Raw genomic sequence first — 27,263 nt, 5'->3', positions numbered from 1 at the left:
AAAGAGGCTTTAGCATTCTGTCTTGTAGGTTTCCTCACCCAGGACTTCTTTTGTCCCTGGGGTTGACTCTGACGTTTACCTCCTGAACCTGACAGTCCAGGCCGTCTGGGACTGCCAGGAGGCTGATGCCCCTGGCACTGGAGAAAGAGCACGTTTAAATGAGGGATGTTAACTCCTTTACTTAACAGGCAAAAGGGTACTTTTCCCACTTGATATCTTTTGGATATTATTTGTCCAAATCATCCCCAAACAGCCTTTCACTGCGGAAAGGAAACCCAGCCAGGAGCTTTTTGCATGGCGCTTTGGCTGACCAATTTTTCCAACCATAAGATTCTACACATTGAATCTGATTGCGTCAATTGCAAAACACAAACCCGCTGGCAGCTCAGCTAATTCCTGGGCCTGCTGTTCAGGGAAAACCTTGAGCAGTCTCTCAAGGACTGACATACCCCAATTGCCGCCACTGCAGGTTGAGCTACTGAACCTGCCAAAGAAACAGGAATTCCAACTTTTTAATGGTTGGATCCCTAAGCATTTGATCATCATCGACAGGACAAGTCAAACTTTTATCTACGGAGGATACAGCAGCATCAATTTCTGGTATACCACACATCTTTGTAAATTTTTCCTCCATAGGATAAAGTGTTGAAAACTTTTTAGGAGTGAAAAAGTGCTTATATGGGTGATCCCACTCAAAATACATAAGCTTTTCCAGCAATGAATGGACAGGAAAGGCAAGAAAAGCTTGAGGAGGCTTCAGCAAACCCAAACAATAAGCGGGCTTTTTAATCGACTCAGTTAAGGGTAGCTTAAATATGGAGCGGACCATTTCAGTAAGTGATTGCAGCAGCAATTTCTCAGCCTGAAGAACCACTGAAGAAGGTCCTTCCCCGCTTGATCCCTCAGAAGAGGATCATCAGCCTCTTCACGGTCCAGAGGAAGAATTAGCTTCCCTCTCCCATTCCTCTGTTTTAGGGTCCTGGGTGGTAGAAGGGGACCTAATGCGTTTTCTTCACTCTGTGAAGATGTGATTAAAGCCGCTAATCATTCCGCCAATCCAATCATGGCTGATGAGAAAACCTTCTCAGTAATATATACATGGGCTGAAATGCCGGAAGCAGTTGCAGTCCCTGGCAACCCCGTTGGCTCACTCTGACCAGCCTACCTAGGCCTTTCAAGGGGGATGGCGTTGCAGAGGTAGGGTCCTCAGAGCCTCTCCTGGAGAGAAGACAAACCAGTCCAGGTGGGGGATTCTTTAAAGAAAAAAAAAAAAGCCCCCTTTCCAACATCTTACCTGGGGCCTAGACTGGAGGAAGCGTGCAGCTTGTAATGACACTGAGCAAGACTGACAAGCATGGAATCAGGTATGTGCTCTTGACAGCCTCTGGTGGCGACTTTAGGCATGACAACATTAGGCAGGAAATATGGCTGAAAAAACCAAGCACTGGATCCCGGGGGCCAGCTCTCTAAAAAGAGAAGCGTTACAGGCAAAACATTGTTTCTTCTGACACGAGGCCCGGGCACCGGGTACCATTCAATTTGGCCTGGAAAAGACACTTTGAATGGATCTGGTTGCATAGCTTTCCCCAGCAAAGGAATATTCCAGTGGAGCTCAGCACAGCACATCTTTACTCGTGACCAACACCTAAGACGCTGGCGAAAAAAAAACTGAGATACTCCCCTAAGGGGAGGGGTTATATGGGGAGTTGAACTTCAGGTCCAGGGTGTGCCATATACAGCAATTACTGTGGCTCTGTGTCCCGTAATGTACGATAAAGAATAGCAATTTTTCCCCTTCTACAATGGGTGGTGTCCACGGGGCGTATTGAAATTTCAATAAAACGCTTAGATGGCATCTTAGTGAATAAAATACACAGGGACATTGAAAATGGTATTAACACACACCAGGCCAACTGGAAACATTACTGTTCAAACATAAGCCTTAAGTCTTTGGCACCAAAGGGGATAAAGGCTAAATGCACCTTATAGCATTTTGTGTTTGGGGCAAATTTTTAGGGGTGGTTAGGGGGAGAGTATGCGGATTAGTGTGGTCTTTTAAATGGGGAGGGATTTATGCAATTTGTCATCTTTGCCCTAGGTGCTAGATGACCTTCCCCCAAAACAGCACATAGCTGAGATTGGATTTCCTTACAAGCTCAGCCTAAATCTGCACAGTGTGCAGCTGTGTTGCATTTCAGAACTGACATTCCCAGATCGGAATTGACAGTGAAGCTGCAGTAGCTAGCTACACACTGTGCAGAACGAGCCTGTGTCTGTAAGGGAATCTGATATCAGCCATGTGCTATGTGGGGAGGAAAGAAAAAACGGCTGAGTGCTTAGGTTGTGTGCAGCGCGGGGATGGGTGGGGGGAGCTCTGCCGAGTGCTCTGTCATGTGTAACCCTGTTCTCTTCTCTGCTGCCCCCCGTACACAGCCCTACTGACCCTTGTCCTTCATTCTGCTGATCCCTGTACACCGCCCTTCTTACCCCGTTCCTCTGCTTTGATGACCCCTGTCCTCCATCCTGCTGACTCGTATCCTCTGCCCTACTGATCCCCTGTATACTCCCCTGTTGACCTCACATCCTCTGCCCTGCTGACCGCTTGTACTCTACCCTACAAACTGTTGACCCCTGTACACTGCCCTACTGACTCCAACACACTACACTGCTCCCCGTGCATCCTCTGCCCCCCCCCCTGACATTTTTAATTGCACCCCCCTCATCAGACAGGCTAGATCCGGCCCTGACCTTCTTCCTTATGAGTAGTGTTGATTATACCTGAAGCTGTAAATTGCACACTTATGCTGGTATAAATACTTGCAGGCACACATAACTTTTCCAATGATTTAATTCATTTATTAGGATAGCCAGGCTGAAAGTCCAAACAGCCTTTAAAGCAAATAAAGCATCGCACACATAAAAACATTAATACCTAACTGTTCTGCTGCCAGTGCCTTGGATATTTTCTCTCATACAGAGCTATAGCAGAATCTTTTGGGTGGGTTGTATTCCTGTTTTTGCCCAAGCTTTGGTTCAACCCATCAAATGCTACATCACTACTGTAGGCCAGGCCTACTCTTGTGATGTAACAGCCAATAGGTGGAACAATAGCATATCTGATCATATAGCCCAATTCCCGGTATAGATGATAAGGTCTACTGATGAGGTGCTTTGCGAGTTACTGACAGTAACAAAGTATTCAGGCACAAACATCCAGCCTCAGATTTTCTTATAGCAAAACCAAGTAGTTCACCCTGCAGAGTCTTCTCAATGCTCACAAGTAATATGACCTCTGCCAAGGTACAGCTTACATGCAGTAACCCAGAAAGCGTCACAATTCTTTTATTGCACATGCTCAGAAATATTTTAGGATACTCAAAACTTGTGTCTGCAACATGTGCTGTTTTTAATTCGGACTCGCATATTAGGTATTGGTCTTGAAAATTATTTAGCTATATTTATACTGAACTAGCAATTTGTGCTAATCCACTTACTGTAACTGCACCAACAAAGAAGACTACTGCTATACAAAATATTTAGCCATCAAGTATGCCCATACGGTAATACAGACAAAGATGTGCAAGAAACACCTAAAATAACAAGTCACTTACTATAAACAAGTTTTTAGTTGGTCCATCATGCTGAGAAATATTCCGGATCATTTTCATTAGCAACGGGTCCTTAAATTTCAGAGCTTTTTTCATAAGCATCTTCAGACCATTTGCTACAATATACATTAGATCATAGTTAGTAGAGAAAATATTTACATGTTAAAAAATATGAAGGACATGAACAGGCTTCACGAGACTTGCACCGAGTGAAAAAGTAACTGCTCCCTTAGGGCTCGATCACACCAGTCTGGTCCTCAGTTCAGAAGCGTGATTCAGAAAGTCAATGTATTATTGTTACATTGTATTTGGAGTCTTTCATTCATAAGGAGATCCATGGCTGCATTCACACTTCAGCATTTTGAATAGTGGGCAGATTTGACACAAATATGCTCGAAATTTGAAACCACCGATATGTGAATGACAAATCGTGGGACTCGCATTTGAGATGCCACTCATTTGAATGACACCTCAAATCACGGGGGGCAGGTACCTGTTTTTGACAGGTACCGTGGACCATCTCCCAGAGGTTTGGCCCCCTCCTCCTTCCTCAGCCGCCGGACCAATTAGAAAGTGCAGCATGCGCAGTAGGGATCTGGTTATGAAGCTGAAAGGCTTCACTGTCGGGTTCCCTTAACAGGAATGGTGACGGCTGCACCAGACAGCCGATCCGAAGATTGGTTGTGGTGCTGACATCGTGGGCTCCATGGACAGGTAAATGTCCATATATTAAAATTCAGCAGCTGCAGGTATTTGTTTCGGGGGGGGGGGGGGGGTGCACTAGATCTCCTCTTTTAGGCAACCCTTTTAGTTATTTTGTTTGTTCCTATTTAGCCTCCATATTAGTTAACCTGAACTACTTCCCCTCAAGGTAAAATCTACAGTTTTGGCCTGCACTGCAAAAGTAACCAGGTCGCTATACAGCTGTCCGGATCATTTTTACATTAAAGTTGGGAATCGGCAGAACAAAACAGATACATATAACAGTAGAAAGAGAAGGCTTTTTCTTTCTTTTTTTTTTTTTTTAGTGGAACTAAATTCAGCCATATTCTTTCAATTTCAATTACAATTACAAACCATCAACACTTTTCTTAAATTTTATTTAAATTTGAAGCCAAATGTATGGGCTGCAGCAAGCCTTCTGTGACAGAAGGCAGTGCCATCTTTGAAAAGTCTCTGCGCTTTTCTTCTTGTCAGCTTCAACTGCCCACACCTGATGTCTTTCAAAATCCTGCACATGCGCAGCGTACCTCCCTGGTCCCTCCAGTTACTTTTACAATGGTAAACTCATCGGAGCTTGGACAGAATCCAGTGAACTTATCTCCCCCCTTAGATCAGACTTATTTACAGAGCAGAACGAACCTGCAGTAAACAGAAACTGCATATCAGTGACAGTGGTCAGCCTCCTATTCACATTGCATCATACAGTTTTGCCCTAGTAAATTCTTCCAGGATTACTGTTGCAGCTTTATGCTTTAGGTCATGTGACCAGTTAGTGACAGAATGATGGCACTAGTTGAGGACTTCCAGCTGCACACCTATAATTAAACCTGTCATAGCTTTGAGCCAAGTATTGGCAACGTTCTCATAAGTGGGTCCTGCTCTGCAAAGAAGTCTGAATTTTACTATCCTCAAACTAAAACGGTTTGCCGATTTCATAATTTATTGTTATTGCTTCAAACATATTATAAGATACAAAGCTTACGTGACCTAAAGGATAAAATAAACGTAAAAGCAGTAGCAGCAGAAATGCTCTCAAACAAGGTCACCTCTATTTATTCTAAAGAGGCACGGAATTCTAGAACAATCAGATCTCTGCACTGGCCAGTGAGGTATAAACATATACTCAAATTGGTGCCACGCTGTTTGAGGTGTCAGATGTACAGCAATATAGCAGCTCTAATGTATGTTAATTATCTTTATGGCTTTGCTCTATACCAGCAGTGAACTATGTTACCAAAAGGAGAATTGCATCTTCCAATAAAACAGCATCCATCATGTGATGAAACGCAGTAATTGAACACACTGCAACTGTACAGTATAGTGATATAGCTGCACTATGTCAAAAATGACCAACTGTAGTCCAGCAATCCAGTACTGCTATTTCACTATACACCTGCCTACAGTATTATATGACAGAATATTTGCATAGTTTTTTTTTTATTGTTTGACATATTACTAATAGCTATACTATTACTTGCTTTATTTTCAGAATTTTCCCCTAGAGTGTGATGTTTACAATTCCTCGCTTTTTATGGATGACCATTTGTCCCTCGATTGCATGAATGATCATTCAGTGTTGAGTGTTGGTGATTATTTTGGAAATACATCTGTGGTGCAATCATTCAGGATTCGTAAATAACGCAGTGCCATTTTGATACAATTGTTGCGCAAGAATAAGGGCAAAATGCACTTGTAAAATCATGCCCTACCCAGGGCCAAAATTGGGTCCCCGAGCTTCTTTGGCATGACAAATGGACACAGGGCAGCCAAATTAAGGCTGCCGTATGCACAACATGTATTTCTGTGGGTGAATAAATAAATTTTATTTATTGTTTTTTTTTTTTTTTTTTAAGTCCAGTGGGCATAAGTGCTAAATCATAACAAAGTTACTGCCAAATAAACAAGCCCATAGCAGAAATGAAAAAAAAAAAAAAACGTATACATTCTAAAAGGGGTATACAGGAGTGACAGCTGAAGTGGTTCTAAAAAGGTCAAATGTTTTTTTTTCTTTTTTTTTTAAATAACAAACATGTTCTACTTACCTGCTCCGTGCAATGCTTTTGCACAGAGCAAACCTGATCCTCCTGTTCTCGGGTCCCCCACCAGGGCTACTGGCTCCCCCCCCCCCCGCTGAGTACCAACATAGGAAGCTGCTTGCTATTAGGGCACACGTGCGTGGTTGCTCCTAAGGCCGGCTCTGTGTGTCCATTGACACACAGATCGTGGACAGTCCTGACCCCCCAGCTCTCTGGCTGTAACTGACAGCAGCAGTAGCCACTTGTTCCCATTGCTGCCTCTCTGTCCAATGAGGAGAGAGAGAGCTGGGAGAGCTCATACTCTTATGTACATCATTGGATTGAGATCGGGCTCAGGTAAGTAGAAGGTGGGGTAGGGAGCTGCTTGCAGAAGGCTGTTCACCTTAATGCACAGAATGCATTACGCAAACCTGTGACCATATAACCGACATATTAAAAACACTAATGTTGTTTAGTTGGCACCTCTACGTGACTGCATGTAATTTGTAATATGGTGTAAAATGCCCTGAATGCCAGAAAAGTGGATTGTTCTGTTGAGAAAAAAGGTGGCCAGCTTCTAAGATTGCCAACTTTCGCCTGCTCCCTGTTGACTCATTACTGGCCTATCACTGTCCAGCTCAACTTACCAACCAGTAGAAATGCAATTGAGGATGCTGACAACCAGAGGTGCCAGTAACTGTCTCTTCCTTAGTGCACCCTACTTTTCAGGGGCATTGCAACATACCAGATATCTTATGCAAACACCTGAAGGTGCCAAGTAGGCAATGTAAACATCAGCAAAATAATTTTACTACAATAACTCAAGAGTATTTACAAAAGAATTAAACAAAAAGGAGTACCCTATAGTTTGTGAATTAGGGACTGGTTCTGATCATAAATAACAGTTGACTCACCTTCACATATTAACTGAGCATTCCGTTTATTTGCAGCAAGATTTATGCAGAAAGAAATCAGCTCAAGATCAATGCGCTCATCTGAACATTCAAACAGCATCTTCATTAACTAAAAGTGGAATAAAATATTTTTTGAGTGATTGGGGATATATTTATTGGAAAAATAATTTTGTTTTATGGTTAGATAAAATAAGCATACTCTGATGGAAGAAGAAGGACAAGACATTTCCTCCACTCTTACTACGCTTATATTTTCTGCGGATGCTTGGTTATCTCCGCAATCAGAAATCAGAAATACAAAAGCATTATCCTGCAACCTCATACACCTTCATACAATACATTTTTGACAGAAAAATATGGTAATTTTATTAGTATTAAAGAATTTTAAATATTAAAGAACCATTATTAGTGTAAATTAAAGCAGAGTTCCACCCAAATACCCTACCAGGGTATTATGTACACATAGCACCTGCCCCCCATCTAAATCTGTGCAAGTGTTGCTGAGCTGTGTTGTTGGATAGCTAGTCCAGTCCACCAACCCAGCTATCCTACAACACTGATCAATGGAGATGAGTTTTTGAGTGATGGCTCAAGATAAGGGGGGACATGATAGGCAGTGAACACAGAGCTTGCACGACCCTGAACATCGCTCTGCTGTGCCGTCTCCTCATCTATCCTCTTTAGTGTACACAGAGTCTGGAGAGAGTGGAAACTGTCAGCTTAAAGTGATACTAAAGACACACTAAATTTATTTATTGTCTCTTCTATTTCTGTATGTGGATGATGGCATTGTAATAAAAAATACCTCCAGGTACCTTTTTCCTAATCATTTCACAGCTGTCACATGACCCAGAACAGATCTTTCCCAGCCTGTCTGCAGGGAAACATAAGCAGGAGCTTCTAGTCCTCTGCTGCTGGTCATATGTTAAAAAAATAAAAAAATGAACAAAATAAAAAACAGACCTTGGAATACAGCGTAAAAAATCAATAAACAGTTTTAAACTGTCATACAAATATATATTTGAAATCAAATCTTTATTATTTTGTTCGAATAACATGGCGTAGGCATATTTCTGCGAGTCACAGGCTGTATCACACCCCTCCAGCCTGTGTCTTAGAATAAGAGAGGTGAAGCCCACCCCACTGTGTATTGGCATGGAGGAGGGGGAGGGGGGGGGGGAGTGGGCTGTCTATTACCACTGTCTATATACCCATACTCTATAATCACAAGGGCTGCTCAGATGTGATCGGGAGAAAATGCTCAGCATAGAAACTCACTGAAAACTGAGCATGTGCAGAGTTGCCACCACAGCTGCAAAATCTCTAGCTGAAATGGGGACATGGGCAGAAGGTGGAGATCGAGAACAGGATCAACCAGGTTTTTTGCAGAATACAGAAAATTTTATCTCATAGTGACTGAGTAGGACCAGCATGTAATACAGCATTTATTGATAGTTTTTTATGATGTGGGTTTAGTGACATTTTAAGCGGACAACAGCACAAGCCAGGTACTACACTAGAATGCGCAGACAAGTGTTGTAGCTATGTATGCTACGGTCAGATTGTGTTTTTGTGAATGAAAGCCCTTTCTACACCTGCAGTCATACACAACCCAAGCTGACAGTCTCACTTTCTGCATTCACTTGAATAGCAGCCTGCAGGTCTGGACTCTGTACCATATTTTAGGCTCCAAAGAGGGGTGGAGCTACAGCCAGCAAACACAGAAATTAAAATATTTTATTTAATTCCCACTCCTCAGAATTTAACTGTGGACAAGTACTATGCAAAGAGGGATCCCTGGGAATTTGTTTTCTTCTGGTGATAGTTCTTTTTTAATGAGATAATGAGAAACAGATGTGTAGAAAGTCAGACACCAAACATAGCAGAGATTAATTCAACAAAAACATTGCATTCAGTTGAGCCATTTAAGTTAGTATCTGATTAAAGTATCCATCTTAAATGGATCCACTACTTTAGTCTTTACTAAACATCCATTAGCCACATCGGAGTGGGTCCCAAATTGGACCCTCCTGCACCTCCAAGAAAAGTATAACAACCTAACAACAGCTAGGGTCAACACAACAGGTTTCAGATATATGACAAAATCTGCAGGTTGGCTTTTTATTATTTTTTATTTTTTTTGACTGGTGTCTCAAAATTTTCATTGCCACTGGGTCAATGTACATAGCCTTGAAAAAGTATTCACACATCTTGAAATTTTCCACATTTTGTCAAGTTACAACCAAAAATTAAATGTATGTTTTTTTTTTTAGATTGTATAAAGTGGCACATAATTGTGAATCAGAAGGAAAATGATAAATGGTTTCCAAACATTTTTGCAAATAAATATCTGAAAATGTGCTGCATTTGCTTTCAGCCCTATTTACTCTGATACACCTAACTAAAATCTAGTGGAATCAATTGCCTTCAGAAGTCACCTAATTAGTAAATAAAGTCCATCTGTGTGTAATTTAATCTCAGTATAAATACAACTGTTCTGTGAAACCCTAAAAGGTTTGTTAGAGAACCTTGGTGAACAAACAGCAAAACGAAGGCCAAGGAACACACCAGACAGGTCAGGGATTAGGTTATGAAAAAATAATATCCCAAGCTTTGAACATCTCAGGGAGCACTGTTCAATCCATCATCCGAAAATGGAAAGAGTATGGCACAACTGCAAAGACATGGCCGTCCACCTAAATTGACAGATTGGGCATTAATCAGAAAAGCAGCCAAGAGGCCCATGGTAACTCTGGAGGAGCTGCAAAGACTAATTAGTCATGCACTCCACAAATCTGGCCTTTATGGAACCGTGGCAAGAAGAAAGCCATAAGAAGTCCCATTTGCAGTTTGCAAGAAGTCGTATGGGGGATACAGCAAACATGTAGAAGAAGGTGCTCTGGTTAGATGAGACCAAAATTGAACTTTTTGGCCTAAAAGCAAAACTGCTATGTGTTGCGGAAAACCAACGCTGCGCCATCACCATGAACACACCATCCCTGTCGTAAAACATGGTGGTGGCAGCATCATGTTGTGGAAATGCTTTTCTACAGCAGGGACAGGGAAGCTGGTCAGAGTTGATGGGAAGATGGATGGAGCCAAATACAAGGCAGTCTTAGAAAAAAGCTGTTAAGAGTCTGTAAAAGACTTGAGACTGGGGCAGAGGTTCACCTTCCAGCAGGAGAGCGACCCTAAACCTACAGCCAGCACTACAATGGAATGGTTTAGATCAAAGCATATTTAATGTGTTAGAATGGCCCAGTCAAAGTCTAGACCTAAATCCAATTGAGAATCTGTGGCAAGACTTGAAAATTGCTGTTCACAGACGCTCTCCATGAAGAAGTCAACGATGACAGCCTACATATTTTTCTTTGTACAGGTTTTCTTTCAGTTTACTACACTTTTACATGTCTACTATTGTGAAAAACATTGTATTTTTATTGTCATTTGTAGTTTGCACATGCACTACAAACCTTCTGTGTATTATATCCCTTATTATACATTCTTATATTTATCTCTACATTCAGATACAGACAAAGCTTTCCTGCAAAAGTGATGGCGACAGAGGCTGTGTGAACTTATAATACTGCGAGGGGTGTTAAGAGCAAAAAAAATAAAATAAAAAATATTAACTGCAATGTTGCTGCAACGTGCTGCTGCAAAAAAGGTATATACAGTATACTATAATAAAATGCATGAACCACAAACATTTATCCACATATATATTCTGAGACAGTGGTTCTTTAACCCTATTTTTTTTTTTTAACATCGTTCTTTAAAGGTTTAGACCAATTCACACAGGGCCCACTACAGCGCATGCCTCTGTGAGGGCCATGTTTATTGCACAAGGGTTCCATGCATCCCTGTGCAGGCAGTCAAAAAGATTGGGGCACAGCGGCTGCACAGACACAGGTGTGGGTGCACAACCCCAAATTTTTACTTAAAAGAGAAGTATGGATTTTGGGGGGTTTTCCGCCATCATACTTACCTAGGTGGATGCAGCATTGTTCCGATTCTGCATCTGTCCCCCGGTTCCTCTGCACTGAGAACCGAGCGATCGAACATCCCCGATGGCTTGGTTCTCACAGCTCCCTGAGCAGAGAGCTGCCCACTGTCAATCAGCAGCTCTTCGTTCTGGTCCCTCCTCGCTCACTGGAGCACTGAGCTGTGGAGAGGCAGGGAGCGGTCGTCTCAGGCTCTCAGCAGCTCGCTGAGAGGCTGAGATGGGTATCAGTCCAGGTACCTGGCGGATCCAGACTTCCACTGTCGGAATGATGCGGTGGACTGATTTATGCGCAGAGAGCAGGCAACGGGTCACAGGAGTGCAGACCAATAGTGACATGTGACCCATAGGAGTAGCCCAGCCAAACGAGTTAAGATAAAAGTTAAGATATTTTTTTAAGCTCTATTTGATTAAACAAGATTGATCTTCATTATACTCTCCAATCTGAGCTCAAGAGATGTGTGATATCCTCCATAAACAAAAGCACGCTATTGGCTTAGTGTAAGAATGTAGTGTTGTGTCTGTGTTCCCATGATGCACACTTTGGCAGCACTGCACAGATCAAAAAGGTAATTCTTGGATCTCCTACTAGACAAACCAATGGGGTGCATTGGTATTGCTGTCATTTCACTTTGTGCATAGACATTTGTTAGCTTGTATAAAACCTGTCAACTGAGACTAATCAATAGAAAGCAAGGTACCTGACCCAAAACATATGGACCAGGGTTTACATTTACAGGACCAACAGCTGTCAGTTCGAGGGTGCTAAAAATGTGCTGAGTGAAGTGAATACTTCTATCACACGGTTGTTGAGTAAATTACATATTCCTACAGATACTGCAAAACCCAAGACGAGTCACATCCCAAGCATCTCATAGAGCAGATTCAAATTTTAGTAGGTGGTATATGCCAACAGGAGTAGTAATGCGAGTAGTTTGTGTGTTGAACAGCAGTGTGCGTATCAATGGGCACATACAGCCTGGCTTTGTCAGTGAGCCCGCAGGTGCACCCCCATAGGAAGCACTGAGAAGAGAAGGCGCCTAGAGCGCCAGCGAGGGACCCAGAAGAGGAGGTTTGGGGCTGCTCTGTGCAATACCATTCCACAGAACATGTTAATAAAAAAAAAAAAATTGTAAAGTCTCAATCACTTTAAAGATTATCCAGTAGACATTTTAATGTTATTGAATTGTTTTCAGGTTGTTTTGAAAATGCCAGACAAAAGCTGAATTGCCGCTCCAACAAAGGCAAATGGCTTTTTTTCCACAGGCTTTTTACAGAATCTCCTCCTTCAGTTTATAAAGAATTACATGACACAAGACATATCGAGGCCTACCCCTGTGAGGGTGTCAAGAGTCAAAACGACCTGAATTCAGGTAGTTTATAATAAAACATTTATATGTATATATATATATATATATATATATATATATATATATATATATATATATTATATATTATATATATATATATATATATATATATATATATATATATATATATATATATATACACACATACATACACACACACACACACACACACACATACATACATACATACTTGCGAAAGTATTCGGCCCCCTTGAACTTTTCAAACTTTTGCCACATTTCAGGCTTCAAACCTAAAGATATAAAATTTTAATTTTTTGTGAAGAATCACCAACAAGTGGGACACAATTGTGAAGTGGTACGAAATCTATTGGATATTTTAAACTTTTTTAGCAAATAAAAAACTGAAAAGTGGTGCGTGCAAAATTATTCGGCCCCTTTACTTTCAGTGCAGCAAACTCACTCCAGAAGTTCAGCGAGGATCTCTGAATGATCCAATGTTGTCCTAAATGACTGATGGTGATAAATAGAATCCACCTGTGTGTAATCAAGTCTCTGTATAAATGCAAAAGAGAAAAGAAAAAACCGCACTTGCCCAATCACAAAAAACAAAAACGTGCAGCAGACCCAAATGTTATACTACATTCAACAAAAGACAGGAAAAAAGGAGTGGGTTGCGCTAAAAAAATAAAATAAAATAAAATAAATATTAATGTCACCAAAATTGAATAAGTGAATATTAACACCAATCCTATACGGAAGTATGTGCAAAAATTACAATAAGAATATCAATATACTTATGTAAATATAAACTAGAAAGATCACTCCTATGTATTAAAGGGGATACAAAGATATTTGCATTCCCCGTAAGCTTTTTTTTGTCACATGACCGGTTAATTATTATTCTTTGTATCCCCTTTAATACATAGGAGTGATCTTTCTAGTTTATATTTACATAAGTATATTAAGTATAAGTACATAAGTATATTGATATTCTTATTGTAATTTTTGCACATACTTCCGTATAGGATTGGTGTTAATATTAAACTTATTCAATTTTGGTGACATATTTATTTTATTTTATTTTTTTAGCGCAACCCACTCCTTTTTTCCTCTCTGTATAAATGCACCTGCTCTGTGATGTCTCAGGGTTCTGTTGAAAGCGCAGAGAGCATCATGAAGACCAAGGAACACACCAGGCAGGTCCGTAATACTGTTGTGGAGAAGTTTAAAGCCAGATTTGGATACAAAAAGATTTCCCAAGCTTTAAACATTCCAAGGAGCACTGTGCAAGCGATCATTTTGAAATGGAAGGAGTATCAGACCACTGCAAATCTACCAAGACCTGGCCGTCCCTCTAAACTTTCAGTTCAGACAAGGAGAAGACTGATCAGAGATGCAGCCAAGAGGCCCATGATCACTCTGGATGAACTGCAGAGAACTACAGCTGAGGTGGGAGAGTCTGTCCATAGAACAACAACCAGTCGTACACTGTATAAATCTGGCCTTTATGGAAGAGTGGCAAGAAGAAAGCCATTTCTCAAAGATATCCATAAAAAGTCTTGTCTGAAGTTTGCCACAAGCCACCTGGGAGACACACCAAACATGTGGAAGAAGGTGCTCTGGTCAGATGAAACCAAAATCCAACTTTTTGCCCACAATGCAAAACGATATGTTTGGCGTAAAAGCAACACAGCTCATCACCCTCAACACACCATCCCCACTGTCGAACATGGTGGTGGCTGCATCATGGTTTGGGCCTGCTTTTCTTCAGCAGGGACAGGGAAGATGGTTCAAATTGAGGGGAAGATGGATGCAGCCAAATACAGGACCATTCTGGATGAAAACCTGTTGGAGTCTGCAAAAGACCTGAAACTGGGACGGAGATTTATCTTCCAACAAGACAATGATCTCAAACATACAGCAAATTCTACAAAGGAATGGTTCACAAATAAACGTATCCAGGTGTTAGAATGGCCAAGTCAAAGTCCAGACCTGAATCCAATCGAGAATCTGTGGAAAGAGCTGAAAACTGCTGTTCACAAACGCTCTCCATCCAACCTCGCTGAGCTCGAGCTGTTTTGCAAGGAAGAATGGGCAAGAATGTCAGTCTCTCGATGTGCAAAACTGATAGAGACATACCCCAAGCGACTTGCAGCTGTAATCGCAGCAAAAGGTGGCTCTACAAAGTATTAACGCAAGGGGGGCGAATAATTTTGCACGCCCCACTTTTCATTTTTTTATTAGTTAAAAAAAGTTTCAAAAATCCAATAGATTTTCGTTCCACTTCACAATTGTTTCACACTTGTTGGTGATTCTTCACAAAAAATTTAAATGTTATATCTTTATGTTTGAAGCCTGAAATGTGGCAAAAGGTTGAAAAATTCAAGGGGGCCCGAATAATTTCGCAAGGCACTGTACAATCTCCTTTGAGCATAAACGATAAAATCTAGTTATCTTGTGGCTTCAGGAATATGCTCAACTCTGGTGTTGACTGCTTCTGTTTTCTGCAAATTTATTCATACATATAACATGGAATTAGGTTTTTGGAGACCTCTTGATCTTGTTCTTATGGTGTTCAAAGGAAGCGTTTGCCAATACAAGGATGTAAATCCTGGGAGTCTATTTGAGTTGCCTGAACTGAACCTGTCCAATTTTCAGTGTAGGGTGGATTTGAAAAAGGAGGCTAGTGTGTCCAAAGCCCAGGATCATTGTTACGAGGCACTCATCCACTTCACCGATTACCTGGATTAGTAGGTAATATTTGTGGACAGATTGATCAATTACTGAAACAGGGTTTGAATTGAGATTTGTTACTGCTTTGGTATCCTGTTAAGCTACGTATCTCCTCCACTTCCTTGTTAATGACCTAGGTCTGATATTCCTGCTACTCATTTACTGGTAACTCCAAAATTCCATGACTCTGATAACAACTAAACCCTGCACGCATTGATCTCTACATGTGGAATATATGGACCACTTTCTACTGCCAGTAACGTTTAAGGGCAACATCACTCATGATTTGGAACTTGCACCCAGGGAAAAAAATTTTTTTTTACTTTTTTATTTTATTTATTTTTTACAACCTTTGGTCCCATAAATCCAGACCTCCCTGCTATTTATTTTCCCTACACTTTTAGCACAGAAGCATATTAACTTCACTACCTATTGAAGTCCAGGCTTGGAAGCGTTGGCTAAAAAAAAAAGTGAGCAACTAACTGTGCTCCTTATTTTGTCAAATCAGTCTATAATTTATTTAACTAGAATTACATCAGCCTATAATCCCCACTTTTAACATTATCATTCAAATTTTATGCATGTGGTTTAAACAGTATTTTTTCAAGTAATATGTGTTAATTAAGGAATTTCATAAAAGAATTGTATTTTTTTTATTCAAAGTATTACAATATAAAGACTCCAAAAAAAGTGTAATTAGCAGAAATGTTAGATATATCAAATAGGCAAAAACCACATGGATAAACTTAAAAGCATGTTTACCAAAAGGGTAAAAATATATTTCAATGGCGACTAGCAAAAGTGTGCCAGTTTAACCAAGATCTGGCCAGTAATGAGGCAAATAGTTTCCAGAAGTAGAAGAGTGGCGGGTAACAAATAGTCAAGGAAGAAGTATAAACTGATGCAGAGGTATGAGGTGTGATTGTATGCCGAAATTAGAGGAGCAGCAACAACAGCATGGGGTGTGGGGTGTCAGGAAGAGGTATGCCAGGTGGATAAGGGTAGGAGACCAGCAAGGCAGATGTGGGGGAATCAAACAGTAGGGAAATGTTGCAGAGGAAAAGAGGATAGAAAGATAATGTGGAGGCAGCAGTGAGGATAATATTGTAAGTATAGGAGGTGGCCAAGGGCAGCAGAGAAGAGAGACATGGTGGGGGAATGGATATTAGGGTAGTGTAGCTAGCAGGGGAGCTTTCCAAACTAATTTGTATAGTAGATGAAAGATGGTCTTGCCAAGACAAGACAGTTTTTGGAGCTTAAAGCATATGTATGGTCAAAGTATAAATTCAAATATTACTTTTCACATTGTAATTCCATTATTTCAAGCCAACTCATATTACTTTGAGCAAACTTGAAGGTTATAAACTTACTCACATATTTACTTCCTTGAATTGTGTGACATGTATTCAATGTGCCCTGTTGATAGGGTACAAATGTATCACAGAATTTACAAAGCCTGCCTTCTGAACTACAGAAGTGCTGAGAGGAGGAGTTTCAGAAGGCAGAGTCAGTACAGAAATTATAGCTTGCAGGCAGCAAGATACCAAAGGGATATGTAGTCCTTAGAAATCAAAAGTAATCTTCAGAGGCAAAGCTGCAAAAAACACAAAACAAACCCCAAAAAAACAACATGCTGGGAATCCAGAAGGTTGTGGAAAGAGATAGATAGCAGACAGGCACAATTTACAATTTGAAAGGAAATGTTTCAAGTAAGCTTACATTGGATTGTCAAAAACAATAAACTGTATTGCTATTACAATGCCAATGTTCTAAAATGAAAGTGTATGCTGTGTCCATGGATTACTGTCAATGGAAGCAGAGACGATAGCTAGTCCGGGAAGAGATGGGCAGATGGGCAAGGCTAGGACATGCAGAAAGGCATAGGTGGCAGACCAGGCAGTGGGGAAGTTAGCGAGTATAGGAATCTGAGGGAATAGCACTGCGCAAAAGATAGGAGCCAAGACTACAATTGTTCTGTGTATGTGTTCTGTGTATGGGTAAGTGGGGAAGTGCAGCACAAATCAAGAGAGTATAAAGGCATGTTACAAGGAAGGTGATAAGAGTTGCCAGAGGACTGGAGATTGGACAGGAATTTGCGGGAGATGTCAGGGCAAAAAGTGGATGAGGGCTAGAGAGTAAAAGGGCATGTGTGATGGCTATAGCAAGGAGGAAAAAGGGAAATTGGCTGGAGAGTAGAGAGTAATGCCTCGTACACACGATCGGACATGGGACATTCCGACAACAAAATCCATGGATTTTTTCAGACGGACGATGGCTCAAACTTGTGTTGCATACACACGGTCACACAAAGTTGGTCGGAAATTGTGAACGTCAAGAACGTGGTTACGTACAACACGTATGACGAGCCGAGAAAAATGAAGTTCAATAGCCAGTGTGGCTCTTCTGCTTGATTCCGAGCATGCGTGGAACTTTGTGCGTCGGAATTGTGTACACACGATCGGAATTTCCGACAACGAATTTTGAGATCTAGATCTCAAATTTTGTGTGACAGAAATTCCAATGGAAACGGTTCGATGGAGCCTACACATGGTCGGAATTTCCAACAACAAGCACCGATCGCACATTTGCCGTCGGAAAGTCCAACCAGGTGTAGGCGGCATAATGCGCTGAAGAGGTGACCAAGGACATAAGAGCATAAAAAGGGATATGCAGAGGAAGCTGGGAATTTAAATCAGAGAGAAAAATTGGTTTACAGCACCCAATCAAGCAGAGACAAAATTCAGCAACACATAAAGAGTCCGGTGTTAAAGCGGGAGTCCGCCGTTTTGTTTTTTTTAAAAGCCAGCAGCTACAAATACTGCAGCTGCTGACTTTTAAAATAATGACACTTACCCGCCCAGCGCGCCCGTGATGTCGGCACCCAAAGCCGATCTCTCGATCGTCTCTCGGGTGCTGCTGCCGCCGCCATCTTGGGTATGGGAATCAGGAAGTGAAGCCTTTCCGCTTCATTTTCCGGTTCCCTACTGCGCATGCGCGAGTCGCGCTGCGCAATAAGGATGGTCCCCGCTGTCTCTGGGATCCGTGTTTCCCAGCAGGCAGCGGGGGACCTTCAGAAAAGGGGCGTAGATTCTGCGGAAAGGGGCGTAGCTTCTGCAGAATCTACGCCGGAAGTGGGTGCAGATACTTGTACTGTACAGGTACCTGCACCCCCCTCCCCCCTGAAAGGTGCCAATTGTGGCGCTGGAGGGGGGGGGGGAGGGCTCCAATGAGCGAAAGGTCCACTTTAGGATGGACCTCTGCTTTAAAAACAGAAATGTCCTGCATAGATTAAATGTATATAGTTCAATATAAGAGGACAGTATTTCAGTTTTTTTTATATTATGCTTAAAATTGAAACTTTGATTGGCCATGTAAGGCAGCTGGTTTATTTACAGTGGGGCAAAAAAAGTATTTAGTCAGCCACCAATTGTGCAAGTTGAGGCCTTTAATTGTAATCATAGGTATACCTCAACTATGAGAGACAAAATGTGTGAACAAATCCAGAAAATCACATGGTCTGATTTTTGAAAGAATTTATTTGCAAATTATGGTGGAAAATAAGTATTTTGTCAATATCAAAAGTTCATCTCAATACTTTGTTATATATCCTTTGATGGCAATGATTGAGTTCAAACTTTTTCTGCAAGTCTTCATTAGGTTGTCACACACTGTTGCTGGTATGTTGGCCCATTCCTCCATGCAGATCTCCTCTAGAGCAGTGATGTTTTGGGGCTGTCGCTGGGCAACACAGACTTTCAACTCCCTTCAAAGGTTTTCTATGGGGTTGAGATCTGGAGACTGGCTAGGCCACTCCAGGACCTTGAAATGCTTCTTACCAAGCCCCTCCTTCATTGCCCGTGCGGTGTGTTTGGGATCATTGTCATGCTGAAAGACCCAGCCATGTTTCATATTTAATGCCCTTGCTGATGGGAGGAGGCTTGCACTCAAAATCTCACGATACATGTTCATGTAAACGGATCAGTCATCCTGTTCCCTTTGCAGAGAAACAGCCTCAAAGCATGATGTTGCCACCCCCATGCTTCACAGTAGGTATGGTGTTCTTTGGTTGCAACTCAGCATTCTCTCTCCTCCAAACACAATGAGTTGTGATTCCACCGAACAGTTCTACTTTGGTTTCATCTGACCATATGACATTCTCCCAATCCTCTTCTGGATCATCCAAATGCTCTCTAGCAAACCTCAGGCGGGCCCGGACATGTACTGGCTTAAGCAGGGGGACACATCTGGCACTGCAGGATCTGGGTCCCTGGAGGCGTAGTGTGTTACTGATGGTAGCCTTTGTTACCTTGGTCCCAGCTCTCTGCAGGTCATTCATTAGGTCTTCCCGTGTGGTTCTGGGATTTTTGCTCACCGTTCTCGTGATCATTTTGACCCACCGGGGTGAGATCTTGCGTGGAGCCCCAGATCGAGGGAGATTATCAGTGGTCTTGCATGTCTTCTAATTATTGTTGATTTCTTCACACCAAGCTGCTTGCCTATTGCAGATTCAGTCTTCCCAGCCTGGTGCAGGTCTACAATTTTGTTTCTGATGTCCTTCAACAGCTCTTTGGTCTTCACCATAGTGGAGTTTGGAGTGTGACTGTATAAAAGACACCTGTCCACAACCTCAAACAGGTGCCATTAATACAGGCAATGAGTGGAGGACAGAGGAGCCTCTTAAGAAGATACAGGTCTGTGAGAGCCAGAAATCTTGCTTGTTTGTAGTTGAACAAATACTTATTTTACACCATAATTTGCAAATAAATTCTTTCAAAAATCAGACAAATGTGATTGTCTGGACTTGTTTCCACATTTTGTCTCTCATAGTTGAGGTATATCTATGATGCCAATTACAGGCCTCTCTCATCTTTTTAAGTGGGAGAACTTGCACAAACTGGTGGCTGGCTAAATACTTTTTTGCCCCAGTGTAAAAAAAAGTCCTGCTCGCTGCATATACTGACCTTTTCTCTAACCCACCAATGTGTTTGGCTTTTAGAAACAAAGAGATATAACGAGTAGTCGGTGGGTATGTAATGGAATTCTTTCACCTTCCTACTCTGATGCAGCACTAGAATCATCAATCTGCAGGCCTCAGCACTGCCCGATTGAAGCATGGAGAGTCCTTAGCCCTGAGCACAACTATCTGGAGCATATACAGGAATTTTTCCTCTTTGCTGCCATGGGCAGATGGACAAATGGGGGCATAAAGAAAGGGTGAATGTAAACAGATAGTGAGGGTTATTTACGAAAGACAAATCCACTTTGCACTATAAGTGCACTTTCAAGTGCAGTCGCTGTAGATCTGAGGGGGACATGTAAGCAAAATAAAAAAAAAAACAGCATTTTAACTTGCACATGATTGGATGATAAAATCAGCAGAGCTATCAAGTATTATCAAATTTGTATTATTTCAGAGGTACTATATGACATTAAAAAGGGCTTGTGGCATTTTCAGATGCAAGCAGGAGCAAGTTCCATACTGAATATCAAATACCATTAGAGCTGTCCAAAAATCTTTCAGTCTAGACGGTCTGGGACTTGAATAATGTATTACCCAGTAATCAGAGACCTTTAAAGTGTCCCCTTTGCGCACACATTTCTTTACTCACCCCTATCCTGAACATCTTTAACAAGATATACTGGTATAGTTCATGCATTTAATATAAGTTGAAAGTACAGCTTGAAGTTCTGTGCATAGCCAATCAGCTAAGGGAAGCAAAAACATCCATCTGGGTAGGACACATTTTTTTTTATTTTTTTTTAGAATACCAACTGATGATCAGTCCAACAGCTCACAAGAAGATATCACTAAAACCAACGGTTTCATTTGTTTTGCAGGTTGTAGACATGTGAAGAACATTACATTTTCAGTTAAACTGTGCAAATACTCTTGCCCAATATGTGGCTGCAAAACATACACAATTATAACGACTGGGATCTGGTTAAAAAAAAAAAAAAAAAAAAAAAAAAAAAAAAACTTGTGCGGGTCTGCATGAGAAACCCAAAGAATTGCTCATGCAGCAGCAATACCGGTCATTTAAATCTATGTAGCTCAGCGCTATATTTTTACTGGCCAAGGTGAAAACTAGGCAATGTTAGGGGTGGTGGGGTGGTAGGGTTTATACAGAGTTCAGTTAAGCTTTGCTATTGGTAAGGAGTTCAATAACAGGGAGGTGGAAATGACCCAACAGTCTAAGAATTAAATCTTGACAAGTCCTGTAGTGCATGATAAGACATTCAGAAAAAAATATATAGATTTTGCCTTAAAATCTGTTAATAGAGGTGTAAAGACACACATCGTGCAGTTTCATCACTATGACTACAGCATTTTAAAACTTCCAATTTCTTTTGACAAGCAAAATATATAGGCCAAAAAGAGTTATACATACCTGGGGAATACAATCTGTGTAGGCAAACATGGACTTACACCGATCATCCATACTTATATGATAGAGAATACACATCACAATTTGCTTGTAGTTTTCATTCTCTACAACAACATAATAAAATAAAACTACAGTTTGTATTTGGATAGAGTTGAAACTAATAGGCTTCATTCACATGGGCATATAGACAAGGACCTTTGTGCAGAGGGTCGTGATTATGCATCAGTGCAAATCTATCGTAAAACTTCAACAAATTTTCAGGAATGTATACAATATCAAATCAAAACCTGAACCCAGCGCTCCTGTGTGCCAGTAAACTATTGTCACTTAGTCTTATGAGATACTCTCTCCTCTTTGGTGTTTGGCAGCTGTTATATATCAAAAGACAATGCTACACAATGTGGTTGACCCTATGAATCAAACACTAACAGCACTCTATTATGCAATATGAATGATTTCTCCAACCATTATCGAAAATGCAAACCGACTGCTCATATTAAAAACAATCTCATATCAACCATGCTTAACACTTTTTAAAATATAAGCAAATGAAGACAAATGTGAGAGAGAGTCCTTCAAGTGGAGAAACGTCAAGGTAAGGTGATATCTTTCCCCGTGAAGATGTGTTCCATAAGTATTAGGTGCCTATCCTACACCGTCACCGTTTCCACCAACGTGTGTACCCACATAAATGGCTGCTTACCAGAGCACCACTGCAAAAGAGCCTGTATATACTGGATCTTTCAGTATAGTAACTTCTTCAATCCTCCTTTCTCCACCGCTCTCTAGCATAATCTGCTAGCAGCTGCTGCTTCAGTGATATATGCCGATCACCGGCCGACTCCTCTGCTCCTATATCTTAAAACTTGCCAGGCTCTCTTATTGTAAAAATGTTTTTTCAATTTATTTGGGAGAAAAATTTCAAGGCTAGGATTGGATATTCTTTACAGACAGAAGATGAATTCGAAGCCTTGGTATAAACGATTGTCAGTGGAATTTTTTTTTGCCAGGTGGTGTAAGACTAGCAGACATTCATTCAACTACACCAGTGGTCTCCAAACTGTGGCCCAGGGGTGGATGTGGCCCATTGCTTGCCTTTTTCCAAAACCTTGAGGCACTATTCCTTCCACCGATTCAAGACACTATTCTGCCAATTGACATCAACAATGAGGCACCATTAATCCCACTGATACTAACAATGGGGTACTATTCCTCCCAATGATGGGGCACTATTCTTTCTCCTAAAACCAAGCGTGGTAATGTTTACTCTTGCTGATTCCAGGAAAACTTCCACTCCCACTGGCCACAGTCCTGCATCTCTAAAGTCTGAAGGAGAACAAACTGGCCTACGTTTGGAGACCCCGCAACTTCACCACAGCTTTCTGAGATAATCCATCCATCATTACAAGGACACATGCGTGCTAATTTTCAACTGCACTTTCATGTAGTAGTTATGTTTTTGTGAATCTGTTTGGTTTTCCAGAATAACAGCTACGATATGAGGCAGATTCATTAAAGTATTTTAAGATTAGTTTACTTTAGTAACTACCTTGGCCACATTAGAAATCCAAATAATTACTCTTATTTTTGGTGTAATACAACCTGAAATGACAACCAACTGATGGGCCAGCACAGTGGCTTGGTGGTTGGTTAGCATGTCTACCTTGCAGTGCTAGGGATCTTGGTTGGAATCCAAACTAGGATACAATCTGCATGAAGTTTTCATGCGTTTTCATCCAAACTCCAAAGAGCTACTGGTGGGTTAATTGGCTCCTATCTAAATAGGGGTGTGTGTGTGTGTGTGTGTGTGTGTGTGTGTGTGTGTGTGTGTGTGTGTACGTGTACGTGTTAAATATCTTATTGGGGGAACTCACATTGTAAAGTTCTTGAAGGCAGGGCCTGATGTGAATGTATTTATGTAAGGAGCTGAATAAATGAACGGCAGTATATAAATTTAATTTATAAAGGAGAAAAAAAATGCCTCACTGTGCTGCACCCATGGATTAGTGTGAAAGCAGCCTTACAGTTGTTAACCCTTTTATAGGTGATAATATGCTCAATGTATGTGTTGTTTAATACATTGACCTTCTTTTGCTTGTGCAGCTGTTGCTGGCATCGCTCTCCAGGCTGCTAGAAAGGTTTAGAGGCAGAGAGCACTTATCACTCTCTGGGATAGGACCTGGTGCTACAGAGGAAACATCGGCTTATGCAGCTTATGCTTCCTCCATTGCCAGTGCTGGTATGCGCTTCCCTGGTTTGGGGTCACATCAGATGGCTCTGTGAGCTATGGGTTGAGCACCCCTGCTATAAGTCATATTTATGAGAAGCAGCCCAGTAGGGTTGACCAAAAAAAGCATACATTATCTGAAGTCTACTGAAGACAAACCAAACCTGAATCAAAACAGATGTCATTCAAAAAACGGGATGCAAAGGAACAAAATATTTGCCTTTTTACTGATGAAGTGATTCTCATATTAACCAACCCACATACCTCCTTGGCTGCGGTACATGATTCCTTAAAATTGTTTAACTATCTCTTACTATAAAAAGGTAAAGGATAATGCGTCTTATACCTCAGACCCACGAGTAGAAGCCTATATTAAACATTTTTTGCAGTCTTAATACCCATATACCTGGGCAGATACTAGACTATTGTATCTAGGTATGACGCTAACTCGAGTACATGCTTGTATAAAGAAAAACTATGCACCATTGTTAAACAAAGTTCAGGGAGAATTAACTTTCTATATATGAGCTGTCTTGGTCAAGCAGATTTTCCGCTTTTAAAATAATAGTATTCCCGCACTATTATTTTTTATTTATTTATTTATTTTTTAGGACTTTGCCTATTCCTTTAACAAATTTGCATCTTCAATGGCTAAAAACTCCTTTGAATTGTTTTGTCTGGATAGGAAAAAAAAAAAAAAAAAAAACGCAAGAAGCTCACATCATAGACCAATTAAGCATAAACTGGCAGATGCGGTAGGCCAGGTGGATATTCTTGATTTTTATATTGGAATAGGTGTTTTCCCAAATGAAAGAATGGTTTCGACAATACCCAATGTCTCTTTGGGGTGAGATAGAGAGATGTTTAATCCTTGGACAAGACCTGTATAGTGTAAATCAGGGATATGCAATTAACGGACCTCCAGCTGTTGCAAAACTACAACTCCCATCATGCCTCTGCCTCTGGATGTCATGCTTGTGGCTGTCAGAGTCTTGCTATGCCTCATGGGACTTGTAGTTCTGCAACAGCTGGAGGTCCACTAATTGCATATCCCTGGTGTAAATGATTACTCAGTTGTACAGAGAAAACTCATCTTCCTCCCCATCTCTCCTTAACCATACAAGCCTTGGTGAGAGCCTAGCAGACCCTATACATCTTATCTCCTTTAAGAGAGAGAGACTTCGCTCCCTTCTGCTACCAGTTTCTTTTTCCCAGACGTATCAATTGAAATCTTTACCAATCTCCAAAGGGAATATCACTTGCCCAATTCAAAATACTACAGATCTATCAAGATATCACAATATATCAAAATGAATCCAAATATTGCAGCCAAATTACATTGGTAAGCAATGTACTACTTTGGGTAAAACATTGGCTTTGACAAGAGGGAAAGAGACTTAGGTTCTCAATACAATATATCGTAATGGTCCACAACTCCTCGAGCAACTTCTAATGCTACCATGTGTGCTACTCTGTGGGATCTTTCATAGAAAATCACATTGAGGTAGTATTTACCATCTTTTTAGATCTATGAACTCAATATTAAAATCCCTCCAGACTGCTATAAAGGATGAGGCCAGATAGGGAACATTTCATATCTTTTGGTTGTGCCTGACTAGCTTTTGGAGAAAGAGCTTTCTTTAGCTCTCAGAAGTTTTGGTATTTTCAATACCAATATCTTTAGGTTAACCACTTCCCACCCGGCCAATGCATATATACGGCCGGGTGGGAGCCATCTACTTCTGATAGGACGTTCAGGAACGTCCTTCAGAAGGAGCGGGATCGCGTGCCCGCACAGCGGCGCAATCCCGATGTGCTCGTGTCACCCGGACACGGCACATCTCAGATCGGCAGGAGGGCTCTGTGATTGGCCCTCCTGATCACATGACGGCCGTCATGTGATGTAAACAAACAGCCGGTTGCTAGGCAATCGGCTCCTCCTCTCCTCACACAGAAGTCATCGCTGAGGAGAGGAGAGCAGATCGCTGCAGCCGGCTGATGATCAGTGAGTATGAGCTGTTTTTTACAGCTTTTTACTCACTGATCACCAGTCTAGTGTAAACACACAACACACCACACAGTATAAACACAATGTCCCCAAAACATACATGTCCCCAAATAATAAAACACATGTCCCTAATAATAAAAACATGTCCCCCACATATGTCCCACTAAAATCACATGTCCCAATGATTATCTGCACACATATGTACGTGATCACCTGCACACATATGTACATGATCATTTGCGTACATATGTCCGTGATCACACAAACCAATTATTATACACTTAACGGAATTTTTTTTTTACCAAAAACATGTAGCAGAATACATTTTGGCTCAAATTTATGACAAAATTTGATTTTATTGGATTTCTTTTAAAATAGAAAATATAGTTTTTTTTCCAAATTTCCGCTTTTTTTGCGCTTATATCGCAAAAAATAAAAAACGGAGTCGTGAATAAATACCACCAAAATAAAGCTCTATTTGTGCGAACAAAATGATAAAAATGTCATTTGAGTACAGTGTAGCATGATCGCACAATTGTCACTGAAAGCGCTAGAGCGATGAAAGCTGAAAATTGGGCTGGGAAGGAAGGGGGCGAAAGTGCCCTGTATTGAAGTGGTTAAGCAATATTAAACTTAGGTATTGATACTGTTCCTTGTCCCTTGAAAACTATTGTAACCCTTATCCTTCTAGCAGCGAGATGAAAAATCACACTGCTGGAAATTTGACCCGTCTCCTTGCCTCTCTAAAATGCTTAACCACTTCACCCCCTTCCTGACCAGAGCACTTTTTGCGATTCGACACTGCGTCGCTTTAACTGACAATTGCGCGGTTGTTTGAGGTTGTACCCAAACATTGACGTCCCTTTTTCCCCACAAATAGAGCTTCTTTTGGTGGTATTTGATCACCTCTGCGGTTTTTATTTTTTGTGCTATAAAACAAAAACAAAAAAAAGAAGAGCGGAATTTTGAAAGAAAACGCATTATTTTTTGCTATAATAAATATCCCCCAAAAATATATAAAATACATTTTTTTCCCTCAGTTTAGGCAGATACGTATTCTTCTAAATATTTTTGGTAAAAAATAAATAAATAATCGCAATAAGTGACTATTGATTGGTTTGCGCAAAAGTTATAGCATTTACAAAATAGGGGATAGTTTATGGCATTTTTATTAATATTTTTATTTTTTTAAATGGCGGCGATCAGCGATTTATATCATGACTGTTACATTATGGCAGGCACATCGGACATTTTTAACACATTTTTGGGACCATTGTCCTTTATACAGCAATCAATGCTATACAACTGCACTGAT

At 40.9% G+C, this 27,263-nt stretch overlaps 1 protein-coding gene across 2 annotated transcripts in view; it reads right to left on the bottom strand.

The window, feature by feature from the left end:
* Nucleotides 1–27,263, bottom strand: part of KIFAP3 (kinesin associated protein 3) — a 115,297-nt gene that overhangs the window by 48,583 nt on the left and 39,451 nt on the right. For both annotated transcript variants that reach the window (XM_077452600.1, XM_077452599.1), the window contains exons 11-13: nt 21,717–21,817; nt 7,261–7,369; nt 3,612–3,724 (exon numbers count right to left, since the gene is read on the bottom strand). In XM_077452600.1, the coding sequence (XP_077308726.1) occupies nt 3,612–3,724; nt 7,261–7,369; nt 21,717–21,817 (323 nt within the window). The remainder of the gene's footprint in view (nt 1–3,611; nt 3,725–7,260; nt 7,370–21,716; nt 21,818–27,263) is intronic.

This window comes from Lithobates pipiens, unplaced genomic scaffold, assembly GCF_037356315.1.
Source record: "Lithobates pipiens isolate NorthernLeopardFrog02 unplaced genomic scaffold, aLitPip1_a1.2 Scaffold_23, whole genome shotgun sequence".
Lineage (NCBI taxonomy): Eukaryota > Metazoa > Chordata > Amphibia > Anura > Ranidae > Lithobates > Lithobates pipiens.
Note: the sequence above shows the minus strand (reverse complement) of the source record. Positions and strands in the feature narration are given on the sequence as shown.